We start from the raw sequence: 22665 nt of genomic DNA, 5'->3' as shown, positions 1-22665 counted from the left end.
ACCCGTTGCCCATTCCACTCAATTCTGGCCTGAAAATACCAAAACTCTACATTCTGGTTCAGAATCCCTAGTGACTGCATGGCTAAGTCACTTAATTTCTATCTGCCTCACTTTCTCCTCTTTTAAAATGGGTTTGGAGATTATCTGCATTGACCACTTAAAGAAGGGTGTGACAATCAATTTAGAGGTTTGAAAGAGCCTTTGAGAAAGGAAGGTGGAATCTGCATATATGCTCAAGGGACTCTTCATTGATGCCGCCCCCCCCGCACTGATCATTTATGCTAATGACTGATCATCAGAGTCACCTGGCAAGTTGGGACAAAGACAATACAGACCCCTGGGCCCCGTCCCAGATAGTTTGATTAAGCAGGTGTGCAGTGGGTCAGGAGAAAAGTCTCTCTCTAAACAAACCAGTGTGGTTTGGGAGCCTGGGACCATGTCACGGTCAGGAACTGAATCTTTTTTCACGATGTTTCTCTTATCTCTCTTGTGGTGGTCTGTGTACCACTCATTAGCTTACTGTCTTACTGGCTGGGTCCTAGATGACTTTTCTAGGCCTCAGAATATGTAGTCCACACTGGATACTAAGCATATGCTTTGTAAATGCTGCAGGAATTCATGTGTTAGAGCAGAGGGGGTTTTTGAGGTCATGTTCCCAATTTCCTACTATAGACTTAGGCCCAGAGTGGGGAAGAGGTTGCCCAGTGAAGAAGTGAAATCAAAGCGATTACCCAGCTAGCAGCAGAGCTGGGCCTGGAAAGTAGGTTTCCAGACCCTTTCTCCCAATGTGCTACTCCCAGGAGCACACAGTCAGTCATCATTTTCAGATTGACTTTATCTGGAGAGTGGAAGGAAGGCCTTGCCCCAGTCTAAGGGGCCTCATCTGGGTTCGAGAGGAAGGGCCAAGTGACAAACTTCACAGCTTGTGCTTCCATGAGCTGCTATCCCATAACCTTCCTGCAAAACCACTGACCTGGCGAATGCAAAAATATCTCAGGGACCTGGGTGTTGAATAGTTGGCCAGGTAAAGAAAACAGTGAGTCCCAAGTTTTGGTTATTGGATTTTGTTCGTTTCTTCGTTTGTTATTTGTTTGTGTTGCTTTGTTTCTCCCTTACTACCTTACTGTCCTCGGGAGCTCTGGTAGAAATAATTTTCTGGTGGCCTTGGAGGAAAATAGTTGAATGTTTGCCCAGTGACCTGTGGGGGGAGAAGAGAGATGGTAGATGATGGAAAAGGATCCCTTTGGGGACACTGTGAGGCGTTCCCTTAGCCATGCCCTTTGAGACACTGATCCCTGGTTAGAGTTCAGGTGAGGATGCCTCACAGTTAGTTGATAAGAAACCCAAGGAAGGTGGAGGGGAGTTGTAAATTACGTCAGGATGAAGTTGAAACATGCTGGTGACCTGGAGCCCTGTGCACCGTGGGGCTGCCAGCTGACCCGGGGACCTCAGGCGGGCTGGGGCTGCCGTGCTGGCCCTAGTGCCCTCCTTGTCAAATGTTGGTTGTACCTGCCTGACTGTTTACTTTGTAGGCTTGTTGTGGAAGTGATTATGAACTGTAAATACTCTCTGAATGTGAAGTGATACTATCAGGACCCTTTAGTTATTATGATTAAGAGCAAAAAGGTTAACTGTAAGGGTTTCATTTAAAAATCTTACAAACCTAGAGATGATCGCGCTAAGTGAAGTTAGTAGACAGAGAAAGGCACATAGCACATGACATCACTTACATGTGGAATCTAAAAAAATGATACAAATGAACTTACTTACCAAACAGAAATAGACTCAGACATAGAAAACAAACTTATGGTTATCAAAGGGGAAAGGAGGGCGAGGGATACATTAGGAGTTTGGGATTAACAGATATGCATTACTATGTATAAAGCAAATAAACAGCAATGACCTACTATATGGCACAGGGAACTATATTCAATATCTTGTAATAACCTATAATGGAAAAGAATCTGAAAAAGAATATATATATACACACACATAACAGAATCACTTTGCTATACATCAGAAACTAACACAACATTGTAAATCAACTATACTTCAATTAAAAAAAAATCTTCTAACAACCAACCCATAGAGATAGAGGATAAAAAAGCTATTAAACTGTTGTTTTGCACGGATGCCTTGATTGTCCCTTCCCTCCCCGCCTCCTTGCCCTTTTCCCCGTATTCTTTTTATGTTGAGAAATGGGGTAGTGACTTTAAGGGGAACATTTCAAAGTTCCTATTATGTTGGTTTCATTGAGGGAGGGGGAGAGAGAGCCTTCTGAGGTCTTTGGTTTTCTTTTCCTAGGTAACTAGAGTATATCCTCACTTATGCTAAATCCCAAGCAGCAGAAACCACATGTTCCTGAATTTTCTTCTTCTGTGCAGTCATGCTTCATAGGCAAATAATGCCTCTTTAAGCAGAACCTCTATCTTAGGTTCTCAGTGGATTTTCAAAAGAAGGAATTACTGAACTGTGTTTTAACCTAGGACAAAGCAGCCTATCTCCTATACCCTCTGCATCTGTAGGAAAATTGATCAAACGCGTTTTATAATTGCGGCCCCTGATGATCCTGCAGGATTCTGGAGCCTTCTGAAATGGTTTCACAGAGTTTATGCTATTTGGTATATGTGATCACTGCTGACTTTTGGAAACCTGTTGGGACCTGTATGTTTTAGAGTATTAAATTAATCACAGCTTCTTATATTTCAACCATGCTGGGTAAATTGGGGGTCCCTGATCTCCAGGGCATATTATTTATTGATAGAAGATGGGCTGGATTTTCCATCTTCCAGTTCTGAGAAGTGAAAAAGGCTTAGAAAGTGACAGCAAGCCTGTTCTTTAGCAGACCTAAGTGTGTAGATGTGTATTAGAGGTGAGCCTCATAGTACGAGCTCCTGAAGAAAGTGTGTATGTGCCGTCAGTGTTAATATTTGGCTTCCTGTTGTCTCACTTACTAAGTTTTCCTATTTTCCTCTTAGGATGAGGGGCTGCTGGTAGCCTTTTCTTTTGTCAAGTTCAGTGATGTGAACTTAAGCATGGTTTTACCCCTTCCAGAGTAAAGTTTTGTAGTAGAGTTGGCCTGGTCCATGATGAGCCTGCCGGGGGGAAGGTGGGAGCAAGTTACATTGCAAGGGAGGAAGGATGAATGCATTTGGACGTGATAGGCCGTGGCTGGCAGTACTCTCAGTGTGGGGGGTTTAGGCAGGGTGTTTCCATTTTATAAGAAACACAACTTGTACCGCTTTCTGGCACTAGTGAGTTAGGAAGCCCTTGTGGTCCAAATCTACCATGAGAATGGTTTCCAATTAATTTGAATTCTTGTAAAATGGATTTTCCTAGGAAAAAGCACCCCTACTGAGAAATAGCTTGGATTGAAGAGGATGTTTTGTAGGCGTTTTTGTGTTTAGGTAAAGAATGCGTATCAGGCTGGGAAGGGGAGCAAGGCCTTCAAAGTTTAAAAATCGGCCCTTTTCTGGGTGATAGGCTTTCCATGGGGCTGTTTTCCAGAAGAGACTGGTTTAATCTCCATTGAACAGTCTGTTCAGGCCCCACGGTGCCCCTTTTCCCACCCTGAACCCTGCATTTTGCCCAAGCCGGGGGCTAATGCCATCTGTTGGTGGCAAACAGGGTTGGCACAGTGTGGACTTAATTCCAACGATGTGATGTGTGACGGACTTCTGCAAGAGAGGAGCTTCTGTGGGCTTCCCTTGTGGCGCAGTGGTTGAGAGTCCACCTGCCGATGCAGGGGACACGGGTTCGTGCCCCGGTCGGGAAGATCCCACATGCCGCGGAGCAGCTGGGCCCGTGAGCCATGGCCGCTGAGCCTGCACGTCTGGAGCCTGTGCGTCGCAACGGGAGAGGCCACAACAGTGAAGAGGCCTGCGTATGGCAAAAAAAAAAAAAAAAAAGGAGCTTCTGAACCTGCAAAGTTGATCCCAAAGCATCCAGGGCTCGTCACCCCTGACCTGCGGAATTTCTGCCTGATGCTCTTCTTTTTTAAAAATAAATTTATTTATTTTTATTTTTGGCTGCATTGGGTCTTCACTGCTGCGTGCGGGCTTTCTCTAGTTGCGGCGAGCGGGGGCTACTCCGCGTTGCGGTGCTCGGGCTTCTCATTGCGGTGGCTTCTCTTGTTGCGGAGCATGGGCTCTAGGCACGGACTTCAGTAGTTGTGGCACGCGGGCTTCAGTAGTTGTGGCTCGCGGGCTGTAGAGCGCAGGCTCAGTAGTTGTGGCGCACAGGCTTAGTTGCTCCACGGCATGTGGGATCTTCCCGGGCCAGGGCTCGAACCCGTGTCCCCCGCATTGGCAGGTGGATTTTTAACCATTGCACCACCAGGGAAGCCCCCTGCCTGCTGCTCTTCTGTGGTGACTCCCTGACATGGGATGCGTTGCTAGTGTCTCCTGGGAAGTGGATGAGAACTTTTGGACATGCGAACCTTTTCCAGCCAGAATTGCTCAGGGATTTTCAAACTTCAATTTTGGAAGAAGGAATGGTTATTTCCGTTGAGATTGTGGTCCAGTGGTTAGACCTTGTGACTGGGAGTCACGGCCAGAGAGCTCATATTCTTTTCCAAGCTTTTGCCCTCAAACTTGAGTCTGCCAATGACAATTCCATCCAAAAGGTCCTGGGATCTTCCCGGACCAGGGCTCGAACCCACGTACCCCGCATTGGCAGGCAGACTCCCAACTACTGTGCCACCAGGGAAGCCCCTTCATTATTTTTAAATGGCTAAAAAAATCAGTCAAGGGGGGGGGCGGTTTCCCTGGTGGCACAGTGGTTGAGAGTCCGCCTACCGATGCAGGGGACATGGGTTCGTGCCCCGGTTCGGGAAGATCCCACATGCTGCGGAGCAACTAAGCCCGTGAGCCATGGCCGCTGAGCCTGCGCGTCCGGACGCAACGGGAGAGGCCACAACAGTGAGAGGCCCGCGTGCCGCAAAAGAAAAAAATCAAGAGGGGAATACATATTTCCTGACCCAGGAAAATCATAGGACGTTCACATATCAGCATCTGTAAATAAAGTTTTTGGAACACAGCCATGACATAATGCATACATGTATTGCCTGTGGTGGCCTTTGTGTTAGAACAGCAGAGTTGAGTAGTTGGGACAGAGATGGTGTGGGCTACAAAGCTTAAGATTATTTACTATCAGGCTCTTTACAGAAAAAGTTTGCCAACCCTGCTCCTAACAAATAAGGGGGTGGTCTCCATGTGCCCGTCCATCTATGGAAGGGAGTGAATGAAAGCAAGTACCGGGAAGCTGCCTTGGTGTTGTATCAAGGATGTGGGGTTTCCCGGCAACTTCATTAGCATCATCGTTGTTGTTCTTTGAGTTGTCCTGTGTGTTTAGATAATGCATTTGTACAAAGACCTCCCAGCAGCCCCTCCTCGCTATCCTTGTCCCGGAAATGGGACTCATGGAGATGCGGATGCCTTTGGGGGAGCGGGTCCTGTCAGGCCCACTTGAGTACCTGCCGATCACCAGGAACATAGATCTTGGAGGGGGCTTCTGACTTGGAAGACCCTCCCCATTTGCCTTTCCTTTTCCTTTTTTATTGGGGAAGGTGGAATAGGAGAAATTAGAGCTGCATACCTTCTTTTTTGCTGACAATTCAACAGGCCTTTAAACCACCTTGATTCATTTCAGGCCATTGGTGGTGTATATATTGAAGACTTTGCCCACAGGTCCAAAGCTTAACTTAAGCTTCCTGAGATATGTCATAATATATGACTGGGGCGGGGGGAACCCTAGTGGTCCTTCAGCAGAACATTATTATGAAACAAAGGATGAAATGCTTAAGCCAAGATGACCCTATTTACTTATTTATTTATTTTTACAAATGAAATTTGAGTAGACTCCATTTCAACAGTTTTCAATGCAGGAATTCCCACAGCCCCATTTGATTGCAGTTTGTTGAAAAGTTTAATGTTTTTGTAGGCAATTCATAATTTCCACGTTGAGCAGCCTAAAAGGAAGGGAGCCTGGAGCCCGGTGCTGCTTTTATAGTGGGATGGTGGGAACTTTTTTTTCCCCTTCCCCAAAAGGATATAAAACTGAAGTTGAACTGTTGGGAAAATGTGGCGTGGCGATCCAGCCCTTTCATTAATCCGAGATGCCCCTCCTTCAGGTCTTCCTTTAGGACCCAACAGAAGAGAATTTCCTGCTGCTAAACGTCTCCAGGAAGGAAAAGATTTTCCTCTGGGCTGTAATAGTACCTAATTTCCTTTTTCTTCCCTTTATTTATTTATTTTCCCTATTAATAAGGACCAATTGTAGAAGATGAAGGAACCTGGGAAACCCATCACTTTTGCAGGAGGTTAATAACTTCCTTTAAAAAATCCTGGCCTAATACTTCTTTCCCCAAAAGGAACCTCGTCAGCTTGAGTGCCAACCAAGGCCCAAGGGACGGGCACAGATTTGCGGGGACCCAGCGGTTCTGTGGGATCGAGTTGCAGTGGGACAGAGAGGTTGAGGCTGTCACTGCAGGGTCGCTGTGAGTCGGCCGGGCGGGGGCTGTCTTCCCCACCATCTGGATTTGGTTAGCTCTCTCTGGGCAGCAGGGCCGAGTCTCATTTCCTCCAACCAGTAATGTTATATAGGCAGTGATCCTGGGCTGCCCTAACATAATTGAAAATTATGTGTATTGTAGGCCCGGAGTGCTGAAATGTAGGCTCATAAAAGTATGTGGTGCAGGTAGCCTGCGGAGATTGGCTGGGGCGCACAATGAAGCTTTTATGTAAAGTAGGAATTATAAGTCTCCGCATTAATATTGCATTATGGGTATGATCATTTTTGGGTGGGGTCCGCAGGGCAGGCCTGTCGCCTTCAACAAAGCCTGAATCTCCTCATTCTGGGGAGCTGGTATTTGGAGACAATCAAATCAGTTTTGCAGATGGCCAAAGACAAAAACTTGTCCATGAATCTAACCCTCACCACTGAGGGCAGAGGGAGGTGTAGGTGTGTGGCGACTCAGCTTGCCATGTTTCTTCACAGGTTTTCATGTGATGAAGAGGTGAGTGTTGGCGGGCGTCCATTTTGGTTGGCCTCAAGGAAATGACCCTATTGAGTGGTTTTGACCAATGAGGCCCATATGTTTATGTGGCGAGTGAGAATGGGAAGAAGTAAGGGTGAGACAGGGCAGACTAGACTCCCATAGCCCCGCTGGCTCGGGTTATAGGGCTGAGGGAGACCATGGAAACATTTACTTCAGTGTCTCTTAATTTGGGATGATGCTGCTTCCGGACAAATATTTGGAAATAGTTTGATTAAAAGGGTCACTGGGGGGTGCCTGCTGACATTTCCTGTCTGGGGTCCCAGAATCCTACAAGTCCCTTGGTCCCCCTCACCCATCCCCTTCACAGCTAGGACAACTCCTTCAGTTTAGAGGTGAGAAATTGGAAGGTCTTGTGGTGAGTTCCCAGAACGCGTATCCAGGTTTCTTCACCACAGGAGGCTTCTAGGTAAAAGTTCTGGAGTGGCAGAAGTCGCTCCAACCCCGTCTAGATCTAGGTTGGGAAAAACAACAGTGCAGTTTGGCCGGCGGCTCGTGCGTCAGGTCTTCCAGCTTTAGGTATCACCAAGTTTGGTTTTAATTTGCCGGAACAGTCGTGTCTTGGAGGAACCCATGGAAAAAAGCTTGTGGATGGTTTCAGCTCTTCATTTCATTTGGGGGTGGAGCAAACCCTTCTTTCTTTCCGGACTGCCCTTTGCCGTCCTTTTTCTTTCTGTCTGAATCCTTCTGACTTGACAAGACCTACTCTGTGCAGCCTTCCTCAGTCTCTTTTCTCAGAAATGCCACCTTCTCTCCAGGCCTTCCCTGGGCACGTTCCCTGAGTCTCTGTCAGAGCTTCACCACATTCTGTCTTGACTTACCTGTGGTGAGTTGGCCCCCTCACGTGTGCCTAGGTTCTCTGAAGGAACAGATCTTTGTCTTTCCATGATGCTTCACAAGAAGGCTGTGCATGAGGCAAGCTTTAATCCATGTTCCTCAAGTAAGTTTTTTGTAGAATTAGTAATAAAACCAGCCGCTGGAAAGATCAAGATGGCGCCTTCATCAGTCGGCCTTTGGAGGTACAAAGGCTAGTGTTGATGTGTCCTTGTTAAAATCTTAGCATCGTGTCTAAGTTTTGTTTGGTTGTGAAATGAAACTGGTGTAATGGCACCAACAGAAGTCAAAATCTGGGAGTTGCTTATACACGTGCTAAATATCTCTGTGACCGGACGGGGCCGCCTTCCCTCAGATTCCCCGATCTGCGCGATGCGCAGCTGGATCAATTGATTGTTCTCTGAAAGCTGAGGTATCACTTTGGACAGAAGTAGCTCTTGCTCTTGTGCCACGTGTTCATTTTCTACCTCGGAGAAGGGTAGAGAAGGACCCATTTGGCATATACCTTTATTTTTCTCTCTGTGGTAAACCTGCGTGTTAAGAATTTCTTTGGCCTTTTGAGACGAGTGTAGAAATTGCATCGTGCCCTGTCTGTGCCTCTCTTAACAATGAAATATTTTTGTTTTATAAGCTTTGGGGTTGGATGAGGAATTCCATTCTCACCTTACTCAGGTAGCTTCTAGTAAAGGACAGCTGCACGTATATACTGAGCTTTCTTGAAAGTGAAGGATGATGGCATCTTAGAAATGAAGGTTGTTGAAAGAGCAGATTCGGAATTGGTCTCCCAGGGCACCTCTGGCTTGCGGCTCCATTTGCTTTATTCCTTCGGAAGAGATGTGTCCTGTCTCTTCTTCTCTCTCCCCCGTCCCCACTGCTCTTCTCCAAATGAGTAGTATTAATGGCATCATTTTATCTGAGGCCGCCCTGTGGTTTGAATGTAAAGACAAAACTAATTGCTAATGATACTGATGTTCTATGCTTGTACCTGTTGAACATGAACTCTGAGGCAGGACCTGTCGGTGTTGCATGATTTTTCTGTTGTCATTGATGTTGCTGTCACTTGCATGCTTTCAAGTTTTTTTGGTGTCGTTATCTGCACGCTTCTAAGTTTTGCAGTTTCTGATCCATGTGTCATGGTAGCTGTTTTGCATTTCGTTTCTAAATTCATTTTCCACGTTCTTTTTGTTTGCTCCCTCCAGTATCTTCAGATGAAATGGCCACTGCTTGATGTCCAGGCGGGGACCCTGCAGAGCAGACAAGCCCTCAAGGATGCCCGTTCTCCGTCGCCGGCGCACATCGTTGTAAGTGATCTTACAGAGGCATTTGCTTCCTTTATTGTGGGGAGGCAAAATGTTCTTTTGTTGATAACAGGCCTTGTGTATCAGTTTTTTTTTCTTTAAAAACAGTTTTTTGGGGCATATTCTTGGATATGGTTTATATCTAGAAGGTACTTGTTTTCTGCTATTGGACCTTGGTATCTAGCTGGAAATGTTCCCACCACCCTTTTCTCCTAGTATTGGGTTAGAATCTAGCTTTGTGGATTCCAGTTAATAGGGCACAATCCCCATGGTGTGGGGAAGACTGGAAATGGTATTAAAGCAATTAAAAAAATATAATACCCCAAATCTTTCCTGAAAAAGTCATTTAGGGGAGGTGAGTTGCAGAGCGGAGAATTAGGCAACTCGAAAGGGAAAGCCTGGATTTGAGACTTTCCAGTCATACCCCCTGCACCTCCTCCCACCGGCCCAAGCAAAACACTCACCAATTTATCCTAATTATTGGAAAGGAACAGTCTAGACTGACATCAGAAAATTTTCATCTGGGCTGATTGACTGTAAACGTAGTGTACAAATGAACTTGGAAAGGCTTAAATTTAATCTGTACGTCCATGGCTTTGAAAGCGTGTGGGTTTCATACAGAAAACATTTGTTTGTACTACTAAGAGACAACAACATGAAGTGTATGTCTACATGTATTTTTAATGCACTTTCTTAGGATTTTGTAGGCTCTGAAAGTGGAACTTATAAATTAACCTCTTGAGAAGGTAGCTCACCCTTATTAGAATATTCTCTTCTATATATTTATATCATGAGTTGGACTTCATACTTTTGAAGTAATTAATGGAAGACATTTTTATAATGAATCCGTGACAGGTAGAATTATGCAAAGCACAAAACAATTCATGTGTTTTTCATTTAAGTATCACAAAATGTTATCCATTAATATATTTTGCCTCTATGTTACTTTTAATTTCTAAAAATGGCAAAATAATTTTCAGTAGAAAAATCTTAAGATACAGTGTGTCAAGTTTCAGGCTAACTGCCTCCTTATTTTGTAGCTTGCTATAATTGAGTATATATTATTTAATGAATTTTGCCTCTGTTATATGAATATTAAATATATATGTATGTGTGTGTATATATCAGAAAATAATTTATTTCCCTAAAACCACTTCTTTGAGTCATCATTTGTGAAAAGGTCTTACGAATTCTTATATTATAAATGAGGCATGTAGAAAGAAGGTTGACATTTTCCGGAAGCTTCTTCCTTCCTTCAACCCCACAATAAAACAGATGCTCATAATTACACATGCTCTTATAATGCTGAGGTTTCAGGGCTGGAAAGTAACCTTAGATCAGCTAGGCCCTACCTGCTCTCAGAAAAGGAAACGGGTCCAGAGATGCCTTAAGTGAATTGCCCAATGTCACACGCTGAGTTAGCGGCCAGAAAACGGGAACTGGGCCCAGTTCTCTGCTCTCTTTTACTGTGTCCTCCTAAGGGAGTTGAAAGTAACTTTCCGTGGCTGGTTCTGTTTTGCTTACTCTAAATTGGCTCATTATTAGGGACAGTGTCATAGGCATAAAGAAGTTGTTGACTTGGGGTTCTCATGCAGGTTTCTCCCAGAAAAATGAATACCATGTAAAAAAATATTTTAACAATACACAAAGATTGGTTTACAAGTCCTTGAGGGGACAATAAGGAAGCTGGTCTGTTTCACTTTTCCTGCCTCCCTGAATTTCCCAATGGGGGGTCTAGGTTTGAAATTTATTTTTCTGCTTTTGGAAATGGTGGGCAGGACTCGCCCACATGGGTTTTTTTTTTGTTTTTCTTTTTGTTTTTTTTGTTTTTGGAGGCACAGGGAAGGGACAATATCTTCAAAATCTCTTGGAGGCTTTTTCTCTCTCGAGTCTGGGGAGAAGATGCAATTCTTAGAAGTGGTTCCCAGTGGCTGCAGCCCCTCTTGGGTGTGGCCTGGAGGTGAGCCACCTCTAGGCTGGCAAGCGTTACCCCCCCCCCCCCCCCAGGAATGGGGTTTGTCCATTTGGAGAGAGGTAGATGACTGCCGCCCCCAAACGGGGCCCCCGCCCCTCAGATCCCATAAGGGCAGTTGCCGCAACTTAGGCCTTAAGCACTTTGTTTTCTCGTGTATAAATTACCGATCAGGGAGTTGGTGAAACATTTTTCCAGAGCCGGTGTGGATTTTGGCAGGGGGCGTAGTGAAGGGTCTTGGGTTCCCTTTTCCTCTGCTGTTGATGGGGAGGCATGGTGACCATAGCAACCACTGTGGAGCCTACACCAACGTTCTGATGGAGACCCTTGTCCAAAGGAGCCACAGCGGGCAGCTGTAATCCCATCTTCTGTGCGTTCTGCTCTGTTCCTGGGGACCTGGGGAGTGGCACTGCACAGAGGTTATGGGGTGGTGGTGGAGGGTGGACTCTGGGAGCTGGAGACGGAAGCCATGAACTTGGACAAAAAGGAAACTGAATTCATGAAACACTTAACGCTTGTGGCAACTGAAGGTGTCTTTGGTTATATGAGTCAGCCCTGTAATTGTACATTTCTGCAGTCTCCACCTGACATGAGGGCTGAGGAGGGGGTGTGGAGGTGGGAAGGGAGTTGGAAGAGGGAGAATGGGAACATCCCGGGGGAAGAAAGTCTGGAGGTTGCTGACCTCGCGGTCACGTATAGTTTTGGGGGATTGAGGAGTTGTATACCTTGGTAGTATAAATTTATGATACCTTTTCACTGGACGTAGGGCAACGTGTCCGACCCAGACCAGCTTGGCAGGTACAGTGTATCTGTATTTATACGGGGGGCATTCTGGATTGTGGCAGATGTACCATTCGGGTCTCTGTATAGCTCAACACTGGCCAGAAGACTCTGGTTCTCCTTCAGATTCTCTGATGAACGGCTAACTTTTCTCGAGACACTGGACTCTTCCTCACTTTCTTTTTTTTTACTCTTTTGAATAAAATGTTGTCACATCACAGTGTTTCATCAGACCTGTTTCAAAATAATTGCCTGAGGATTGCTTCCTAGTTTCTCCGAAATTTTGATTTATTGTAATTTCTGGGCCAGGCTGTTTCATAATTATTTCTAATGTTTTATTTTGAAACTAGAGAAGTGTCCAGTGTTTGTTACTAACCATTATAGAGACTATAGCTATCACAGGTTGCTAAGAAAATAACTTTCCCTGGTACCCATGGGGGTAGAATTTTCAGATGGAAATTTAAAGCATCTTGTTGGCATATTTTAATCTGATTGGATTTTTTTTCTCATGTGGTATGTGGATTACCACATTGTAAAAAAATGGATGTGTAGATTAAATGTTCTTCACAAGTGGAGTTCAATCAATCAAATAATATTTATATTAAGAATCAAGCCCCACAAAGTTTAGTTCCTGTAACTGATACAGCATCTTGTTTACTGTAATCCAGTGCTTCCTAATCTGTGCTCAAAAGAGAGTAGAAATTATTCCCCAAGGATGATGATTTAAAGATTTTTTTGTTTTGCCAAAAAAATAGGAATTTATACCACAGATTTGTCTGTCTCTCCCTCTTCTTGGATTTCCCTTTCCCCCCGATTCCCCCAGAAATTCATGGACTTTTGAAGTCCCAAGTGCCAGTATCCTCTCTTCTCTTCAGCCTCCCGAGTTTGTATTCTAATTCATAGAACTCGCTCATGTTTCTTTCTCTGGTTTTTTAAATTTATATTTTAAATTCTTTGCCTTTTTTTCCCCCTCTTCCAAAATGAGTGCCAGGCAGCTGGGCTGTGCTACGTGGTGGTGTCTGAGTCTTGTCTAAACCACCTCCAGGGCCCCTGTGAGGAGCCCCTCCCCGGACACCACCCCCAGTGTCTTTGCTATGCAAAGACTTTCATTTAACTTCCTTTGTACCCAGCAAAAAAAGATTCTGTACCAGAAATGGTGGTATTTTGGTATAGTATGTATCTTACAAAATGGCAAAAGGCTTCAAAAGTTCCTACCGTTGTGTCTTGGGGGTTTCCTCTCGAAGTTGGTGTGGAGTTTTACCTTGGGGTGGATTTCTAGCGGTTTGGGGTCTTGTGTGTTTTGTTGTGTAATGAACATGCGGGTGTGTGATGAGAAAGCTGTCTGAATCCTGAGGAGCCAGACTGGAGCGTGTAACTCTCTTTTTTGGTTGGTGTTGTTGCTTAAATGCTGAAAGAGAGCGGGAAAGCTCTTACGAAATGTACGATGGTAGGACTTCAGACAGGGTGTCTGCTGTTTGAGTTGAGCGTTTTCAAGCTCAGAGGGCATGCTGAATCTTCCACTGTTGTTTCTGAAGAGTTTGGGGGCGGGGTGCAGGGGAGCTGACTTGCAGGTAATAACAAAAAAATTACTTTGAGAGCATCCTCTTGGTTATTAAGTACAAGCGGGTGTTTCGCTGTGTTATTTGACTTGGGTTGGATTCTGTCCTGTTCCGCCAGATGCTTGGTAGCAGTTAGTGTGTGATAGGAGGCTCTGTCCTAGACGCTGAGGTCCAGCAAAACCATCGCAGCCCCTATCTGTGTGGGAGGCTCTCTCTGTGCCAGATGTCGTGAGGGGTACTGGGCCCGTGAGGGTGTGTGATCAAGGAGATGGGATGTTCACTGAGAAGCTGCTGGACTGTCCCCTGCTGGCCAGGACTGTCCCCTGAGGAAATGACATTTAAAATGAGATTTGAAGGATCAATTGGAGTTGGCCAGGGGAAGCATCTTGTTGGCATATTTTAATCTGATTGGGTTTTTTTTTCTCACGTGGTATATGGGTTACCACCTTGTAAAATAATGAATGTGTAGATTAAATGTTCTTAACAAGTGGAGTTCAATCGATCAAATAATATTTATATTAAGAATCAAGCCCCGCAAAGTTTAGTTCCTGTAACGGATACAGCATCTTGTTTATTGTAATCCAGTGGTTCCTAATCTGTGCTCAAAAGAGAGTAGAAATTATTCCCCAAGGAATGATGGGAGGTGGGAGTACATTCCAGGCAGAAGGAAAAACATGTATGAAGGTCCTAAAGAGAAGAGAGCTTAGCTCTGATGGCTGCTGGTCATGGAAGCACAGGGACAGTGGCCTGGGTAGGGAATGCTGAGGACTGGGTGCTTGACCCTAACCACTGTGGGAAACTATCGGGGGGTTTGGGCTTGCGCTAAGCTGCTGGGAGTGGGGAAGGTGAAGTGGACACATTTGGAGGGACCATCAGTAGAACTGCTGATGGATTCGATGTTGTCAGTGAGGGAGGAAGAATTTAATTTCTAAATTTTTTTTGTTTATTCCAGCTCTATTGAGATATCACTGCCGTATGACATTGTGTAAATTTAAGGTGCACAGCGTGTTGATTTGATACACGTATATGTTATAAAATAACTACCGCCACGGCATCGCTAAAGCCCCGTCCCATTACATAATTACCATTTCTTTTTTGTGGTGAGAATATTAGAGATCTACTGTCTTAGCAGCTTTCAAGTATATGGTACAGTATTGTTCATTATAATCCTCAGGCTGTACATTGGGTTCCCAGAACTTACTTCATTTCATAACTAGAAGTTTGTACTTTCTGACCAACGTCTCCCCATTTCCCCCACCCCTGGGTCCCTGGTGGCCACCACTGGATTCTCTCTGTTTCTGTGAGTTCGGCTTTTCAAGATTCCATTTATAAGTGATACCATGCAGTATTTGTCTTTCTCTGTTTGACTTATCTCGCTTAGCATAATGCCTTCAGGGTCCGTCCATGTTGTCACAAACGGCAGAATCTCCTTTCTCATGGCTGAATGATATTCCACTCTCTACATGTAACACATTTTCTTTATCCGTTTATCTGTTGATGGCTGCTTAGCTTGTTCCCACATCTTGGCTATTGTGAATAATGCTGCAGGGAACATGGGAGTGCAGATATCTCTTTGAGATCCTGTTTCTGTTTCTTTTGTATATATACCCAGAAGTAGGTTTGCTGGATCATATGGTAGTTCCATTTTTAAGTTTTTTGAGGAACCTCCATGCTGTTTTCCGTAACGGCCGCATCAGTTTACATTCCCACTAACAGCGCATGACTCCTTTTTCTTCACGTCCTCGTCAGCACTTGCTATCTCCTGTCGTTTGATGACAGCCATTCTGACAGCTGTGAGGTGATTAATTCTTTGTCGTTTTGATTTACGTTTCCCTGATGATTAGTGATGTTGAGCGTTTTTTTGTGTACCTATTGGTATAGTTCATGTACCTCCTTTGGAAAAATGTCTGCTCAGTTCAAGAGATGTCTCTCTTTTTTTAATTGGAGTACAGCTGAATGAGTTGTCTTTCTTTTGTTTTTGGCCGCACCTCACGGCTTGCAGGATCTCAGTTCCCAGACCAGGGATTGAACCCAGGCCACGGTAGTGAAAGCACCAAGTCCCAACCACTGGACTGCCAGGGAATTCCCTGAGTTGTCTTTTTTAGAGAGATTAAGATTCTAGGTTTCCTGACCCCACAAAGCAGTGTGGCGATATGAAATGGGAACAATTCAAACTTAATTAACAATCCAAACTTAAGAGTTATGTCGATTATCTATTAGATTTCCGTTTATTCAGAATGTATTTATGGAAGGGTGGAGAATTCTCCCTTTCCTTCCCCAAAATTTAGGTGAGTAGCTCTGGTTGGTCTTCCTCTCTTGGTCTTGTATTCACCGTTGATTCAGTCACTGACCCACATTCATTGATCCTGCAGATATCTAGTGATCGCTTACCGTGTGGGGAAAAAAGTATTCTAGATGCAGAAAGTGGAGTCGGTGATGAATGATAGTACCAATAATAACAAATAAGTCTGGGACGTTTCCTTTTTGCCAGGCATTGTGCTAGGTGCTTTTCAGATATTTAATTATCCCCACTTTACAAAGGAAGCACTCAGAACAGGGAGGTGAAGTATTTGCCCAGCTGTGGGAGTCCGGACATGAAGCAAGGCAGCCTACCCCAGAGCATGTCATCCTCTTAACCCCACCGACCCCAGAGGTGGCTGAGAAAGAGACAGGTAACTGGGGCACAATGCCGTGTGCAGAGTGCTGCCAGGGGACCGCCAGGTGGAGCCCCCAGCCACCGCTGGACAGGGTGGGCTTGCCCGAGGAGACCCGCTCGCTTCACTGGAGAGTGGGATGTGAGGTCAGCTAGGGATTTGGTTTCTGGGTGTGATTACTGCAGAAGACTCCCTGACACATTGTGGGAGTGGAGGGCAGATGCTCCGGGGGCAGGCGAACATCAGGTGATATGAGGGTGTGAACTGTGCCAACTTCCTAAAAGCCTTTCCCTGTGCATTTTCTGCAGTCCACTGCACATACACTTTCCTCTTGTGTTTTTTTTTTTTTAAATCCATTTATCTGTGACTCAGCCAGACTTTCTAGAATACTTAGGATGTGTTTCCTAACAGTGGCTGAGTCAGACCTTTCCCATTTCACAGAAAAAACCACGATTAAGGGTGTATGTTTTGTGTAAGGGTATAAAGCAAGCCTGCGAGCCCTGCCCATATATTAGTGTGTTTATAAGGAGAGCTATGAGAACCAGGCAACCAAGTTATCTTTCTTCAGGGAAGACGTGGTAGATCGGATCAGGTGTGCTTTAAAGGGAGAGTGGAGTAAACCCCAGGATGGTCCATAACAGTCTATGGTTAAAAGTCCAAGCTTCCTGTCTCCTTCCAGAAAATACTCTACGGCGAGGAGTTCTGAAGTTTTGAGGTTTGGGTTCATGGTGTGGCAGCTGACCACCATGGCAATGGAAATATCCTACCAGGAAGGATTGTGTAAGCTCAGTTGTATCCTCTTCAGATTAGAATCACAGAACGTTTCACAACCTTCAAATCACATGTCGTGTCACCCAGTGCTGTCCCTTCTGTTGTTTAATCACTGCTCAGAAGTCCTCTGTTGGCCATACTGTTTTTGAACATAGAGATGGGGCATCTGTCTATCTCCTGATGCAGACCATTTCCTTTGGTAGAACAGGGGTTCTTAAAGTTCTGTCTTCGTATTGCACCGAAATCTCTCTCCTTGAAATGCTCAGACTTGATTTGTGTTTTGCTGTTCAGTTCTGCTCAGGCTTCTTCCACTTACCCATCTTGAGAATAAGAAGGTATGTCTTGTGCATCCTTCCCTCATCACCAAGTTTCCTCTTCAAGATTATCCCCCATTGTGACTCACATCTTCAGTGACTGATCTTGAACTATTTAAGGATGGGAATTGCTCGTTGTTGATTGAAAAATCCTACCCCTAAAGTAGGTGACATTAATTATTAACTGTAGCTTTCCTCATTCATCAAATTTATGTTCATTGTAGACACTTTGGAAAAGAGCCCCTAACCTTACCACTCAGAGATTATGTTACGAATTGTTTGCTATATTTGGTATATTTCCTTCTAGACTTTTTCTGCTGAGTGTATTAATATTTGTTTTTAACATTCTTGAGCTCATGGTAGTGCTTAATGTTTTCAGCCTTGTATTTATTTAAAATAAAAATCGCTGTAGTGAATAAGCACTTCTCCATGTCATTAAAATTCTTAAGGATTTTTAATAAGCACATAATAGCCCATACTATGATCATACCCCAATTTACTTAATCAGTGCCGTATTGTTGGGTCTTTAGGGTATCTCCTTTTGTTTCTGCTACTCTAAATAATCCTGCGAGGGACATCTTTGTGTGCTCCCTCCTCACCCCCACCCCCATCCTGTATTATTTCCTTACGATAGATTACTAGGAGGAAAGGTAAAAGAGAACAAAATTTTAAAACAGTTTCTTGATACATAACCACAAATATCTTCCTGCTAGGCCTCAGTTTTTATAACTATCAGCAGTGTGTGACAGTTAGCCTTACCATGATCAGAATGATTCTATTGTCTCTGGGGAATTAAACAAAAGAAAAAGTTCAGGCTTCCCTGGAAGGATGTGCTCTTACTCCATGTTGCTCCAGAAAAGAGACCCAACCAGCCCGATCCAAGTCACCCTTCCTAAGGCCTTTCACCTTCGAAACAGGCAAACAAAATGATTGCTTCTTCTATGGTTATAGCAGGTTTGAAAGCCAGCTCCTGTTACCATGGTTGTACAGAATGATGTGTATTCATTTTAGATACAGTGTACCTCTTTAGATACATTTTATTAGCCCCCCTGAATATATGCAGCCCGTTTAGGGCTATTCTTTGGAGGTCTTGGAGTATAGTTTTAGAACTCCAAAGAACTGTAGAGTTGTTTGACGTCTTAGTATCTCTTCTTTTAATAGCATGTTATTGGGCAAAGATCTTATTTATTTGATGCTGTGTATGAGCTTGTTAAGAATACGATCCTGGATTATGTTTCTGGGAAAACATACCTGCTTTTCAAAAACGCCATTTCTTGCTGTGCTTAAGATCAGTCCACACAGGGAGCGTGGGGGCTGGCAGCTTCAGATCCGTTTCGACTATTTCCAAATGCTGTGCCTGCGCTCGGGCGCAAAAATCTCTGGCAGCTCTGGGCTAGCGTTTCCCGACATTTGTGTCACTGAGTGTTAATAAGGTTACTAGGAAAAGGGTTCCCTCCTAAAGAGGTTTAGGGAAGCTCTGGGTTGTGTAGCGTCGGTTTCTTCAGGGCGGGCTCTTGACTCCTCTGGGTGCTTGGAAACTGCAGGAGGAGTCCCCAAGGCCTGCTTGACTAGAGAATTCTTCTTGGCATCTTCAGGGACAAGATCAGTGCGTATTCTGCAAAGTTGCAGTACCTGCTCTGTTTACCCAGCGTGGGAGCTTGTTTTAAATGAACATGGATGTACCTCGAGCTCCACTCGTGGATTTGCCCATGTTTATCTTTCCAGGAAATAAAACAAAATTGTTCACCTGGCAGCAGTGCTGTGCTGCTTGTCCTTTCTTGCCCGGCTGATTCACGCTAGGTATCGGGCTTGCTTCTCCAACCAGATTGTAAGTTTCTTGAAGCCAAGGAGCCCCGTGGTTTTATTTCTTGGCGGGTGGCTTGCTCTCCTCCTACTGGGGTGCTTTGTCAATTAAGCAGAAAACCAATTTCTGGTGAGAGACAGGAGTTGATTCTGTCTGGAACAAGTGTGACTTCATTGTTACCATAGAGAGTTCAGCATCGTCCTGAACAAGAGCTTGTCCACGTGTCTGCTTTCTAACTTGACCATCCACCCTTATACATTCCAGCTCACAGCGGAACCTGTATCGTCACCCCAGTAGCATTTATGTAAATGTGGTTCACACAGAAGCTCCAGAAGGTTGGGCTTGGAGGGTTTCTTTCTCTTTCCAATCTTGTTGAAACCGGCTGTTCTTAGGAATCCTGTTATAGGATGCCTGAGGTTTTTTTTTTAAGGGGTACCCAATTGGGAAATCTAAGATTCGATGATTGGGAAATGAGTATTTTCAACAATGTAGGTAGGGTATGTGCAGTGATTTCCTGATTGGCTTGTTAATGGGTTGCAGGTCAGATTTTTATCTCTTTTAATTAATTAATAGAATTGAACACCTGGATTGCAGAATTGTCCCTTGGAGTATACTTGGGAAATAGGGAGAGAGAGAGAGGGACCGTAGAGGGGTCTGGATGGGAAAGTTCATAGTTATGTCCATTATGCATATAAGGATGTGAAAATCCCTTGGGTGAGCGGAGTTGCTCAGAATTCCATGGGCAGAAATAGCCATTTTCGGACAATTATCCAGATCCTTTCTCCAGCCTGTGCTCTCCCGAGTGCCTGCTTCAGCCTCCATTTGGATGCCAAATAGACATGGGAAAATTGGCTTGTTCAGAATCAAAGCTTTTATTTCCACCCTCTCCACCACCAAGCCTGTCCCTCCCGCTGTTCACTGTCACAGTAAAGATCATCAATATTCACCAGTTGCGTGGGCCCCAAATCTTGGAGTTCATCTTTTTTTTTTTTTTTTTTTGCGGTATGTGGGCCTCTCACTGTTGTGGCCTCTCCCGTTGCGGAGCACAAGCTCCGGACGCGCCGGCTCAGCGGCCACGGCTCACGGGCCCAGCCGCTCCGCGGCATGTGGGATCTTCCCGGACCCGGGCACGAACCCATGTCCCCTGCATCGGCAGGCGGACTCTCAACCACTGCACCACCAGGGAGGTCCGGAGTTCATCTTTAACTCATCTTTTCCTCTCATGCCCCACATTCAATCCACCAGCCTGTCCTGTGGGCTCATAATTCATCCACATAGCATATCAGCTCTGCCTTCAAAATAGCTGTGGATTCAACCAATTTTTACCACCTCTGCCATCACCACTGAAGTCCAGGCTGCCGGCATCTCTCACTGGGGCGTTGCCAGAGCGCCTACCCCATTCTCCCCAGTTCGCACTTTTGTCATTTCCCATTTTCCTCCCTTGGTCCCTACACTTCATTCCTATATTTGAGATGACCTTTTAAGTCTTTAAACAGACCATGTCGCATACTTCTACTGAAAACCTGGAGGATAGATATTGTCCTTTGAAAGAGACACAGAGCAGCTATGAACAGGTACTTAGCTCTGTCACCTGATTGGAAAGTGGGACCTGGAGATTCTCTCAGAATGGAGAGCATACAGGTCGACTGGGCCCAGGACGGGCCGCACTGAGAGTGTCGTGTTGGCTGGAGGGAGGGTGAGCGAGCCCCCGTCCATCAGTCCTTTGCTGGTGCAGCAGGATGTGGTCCATGTCTGGTCCACCTCCCACTGCATCACACCCGAGCCTTCCCATGTCCGCATGTGTGCAGTCTCTGCAGCCATAGCCTGTCTGCAATGAGAAGCTCGTGAGGAACTCTGGCAGGCATGATGCAATCTGTTTTCCAGCCAGAGCCTGCGTAGCGAGTGGATCCGGGCCGTGGTTCAGTGCATCACCGAGACTGCCTAATAGGCTTGAATGAAATGGGCTCACCATTTGCCAAAGTGCAGTAGGGCAAAGGCCTCCTGTTCTTCTTGCTGGAGGGCGCAAGCTGCCTGTTTCTCTCACAAGAACATTGTCTGTGTTGCCCAGGTGTCGGGGTGAAGAAAGTAGCAAGTGTTTAAAAAGGCTGAAGAAGGAAGGCAGGCCTGCACCACCAGCCTTGGGACCGAACTGTCCCCGTGGCCCCCAGAGACCACGGGGGTGTGGGGTCCCCATTACTGAGACTTGTCTTTGGACCTGACGTCTGACCCTTCCCCTTTCTAATTCTCCTGCAGTTAGACCTGACTCAGGGATGCACATAAGATTCTGAGAGAAGTGTTTTTATCCAGCCCTTTCGGACTCAAGGGAGAAGCCAACATTGCTGGGTGGAGGGAGAACATAAAAATCTAAAAAAAAAAAAAAAAGTCTCAGTAACAAGAAAGGGGAGCATGGCTGGGAGGAGGGGCTCCTGGGCAAACATTTAGGATGATTCAGCAAAAACTCGGGAGAAAATAGTTTTTTGGGAAGAGGTATCTAGCCCCCCTTCCCCCAAAGCCCATAAATGAAGGAACGTCTGAAGCCAAAATTGTACTGATCAAGGCAACAAGACATTGTCAAAGATGGAAGAAGCGTGTTTGACCGGGAGAAACCGTTTCCATGGTTACGATACAGCCAAACATCTCTCCTCCATTCTTCCTCAAACCCCTTCCCATCCCATTTCCACAAAGTGCTTGATTGGCATAGTCTTTATTATGCTTTCCTCTTAAATTATCAGGTTGTTTTCAGGAATCAAGAATAACATCTATGTACTGACCTTCCAGTATATGAAACCAAATGTTAACAACGGAGCAGAGTCCACATTTATTTCTACGCCAGTTTTGTGGTGTGTGTGTGTGTATGTGTGTGTGTGTTTTGCTGCTGCTGACAGCATCCTCACCCCCTAAATATAGAGAACTACCTTTTCCCTATTCTGGTTGGTCCAGGTAGACATGTGATTGGGCAAGGGGCAGGCATGTGATTTAAGCAAAGATACTTAGGAGCCTTCACTAGGCAGAGAGGGTCTAACTCTGTGGCTCTTTGCAGCTGCCTCCAGACACACACACACACACACACACACACGCACGCACGCACACACACACACACACACACACACAGAATGGAGGGTGCTCATTTGCAGTCGGGGAGTGTCTATATGATACCATTTAATTCTGTGTATTCAGCTCCAGTCCTGTACTATCCAAGGAAGCCAAAGAGTCTGAGATGGTTTTCTGTCACTTACGACCAAAGGAGTTCTAGCCAATCATTTTCCAAGCCTTAGGCTTATAAGAAATGTTTCCTGTTTCAGTTTTTTCAAACATACTGGAGCGTGAACTGATTTTTCTGCTACTATGTAAATGGGGACCCCCGTGAAGGAAACACACGTGCCTTCTTTAAGACTGGGTTAATTCGTGCTGATCTGAGGGAGACACACCATATACAATTTCTCCCACCAACAATTTCTAGACTTGTGTGAATTTCTCTCGACTTGTGTGAAAAAAAAAGGCAAAAAAAAAGGCAGTTTCCACGGTTTGCTCCCGTGGTCATGGGGAATTTTGAAAATGAACTTGAGGCATTTTCATGAAATTCCTGATTTCATATTTTTAGTTTCACAGAGTTTTCTCTTCTGGC

At 45.1% G+C, this 22665-nt stretch overlaps 1 protein-coding gene across 34 annotated transcripts in view; it reads left to right on the top strand.

The window, feature by feature from the left end:
* TCF7L2 (transcription factor 7 like 2) overlaps positions 1 to 22665 on the top strand; it is a 196685-nt gene that overhangs the window by 67169 nt on the left and 106851 nt on the right. For all 34 annotated transcript variants that reach the window (XM_033841481.2, XM_033841480.2, XM_033841484.2 and 31 more), the window contains one exon: positions 9088 to 9189. In XM_033841481.2, coding sequence (XP_033697372.1) covers positions 9088 to 9189 — 102 coding nt within the window. The remainder of the gene's footprint in view (positions 1 to 9087; positions 9190 to 22665) is intronic.

Source organism: Tursiops truncatus, chromosome 16, assembly GCF_011762595.2.
Source record: "Tursiops truncatus isolate mTurTru1 chromosome 16, mTurTru1.mat.Y, whole genome shotgun sequence".
NCBI lineage: Eukaryota > Metazoa > Chordata > Mammalia > Artiodactyla > Delphinidae > Tursiops > Tursiops truncatus.
This window is presented reverse-complemented; position numbering and strand designations above follow the sequence as displayed.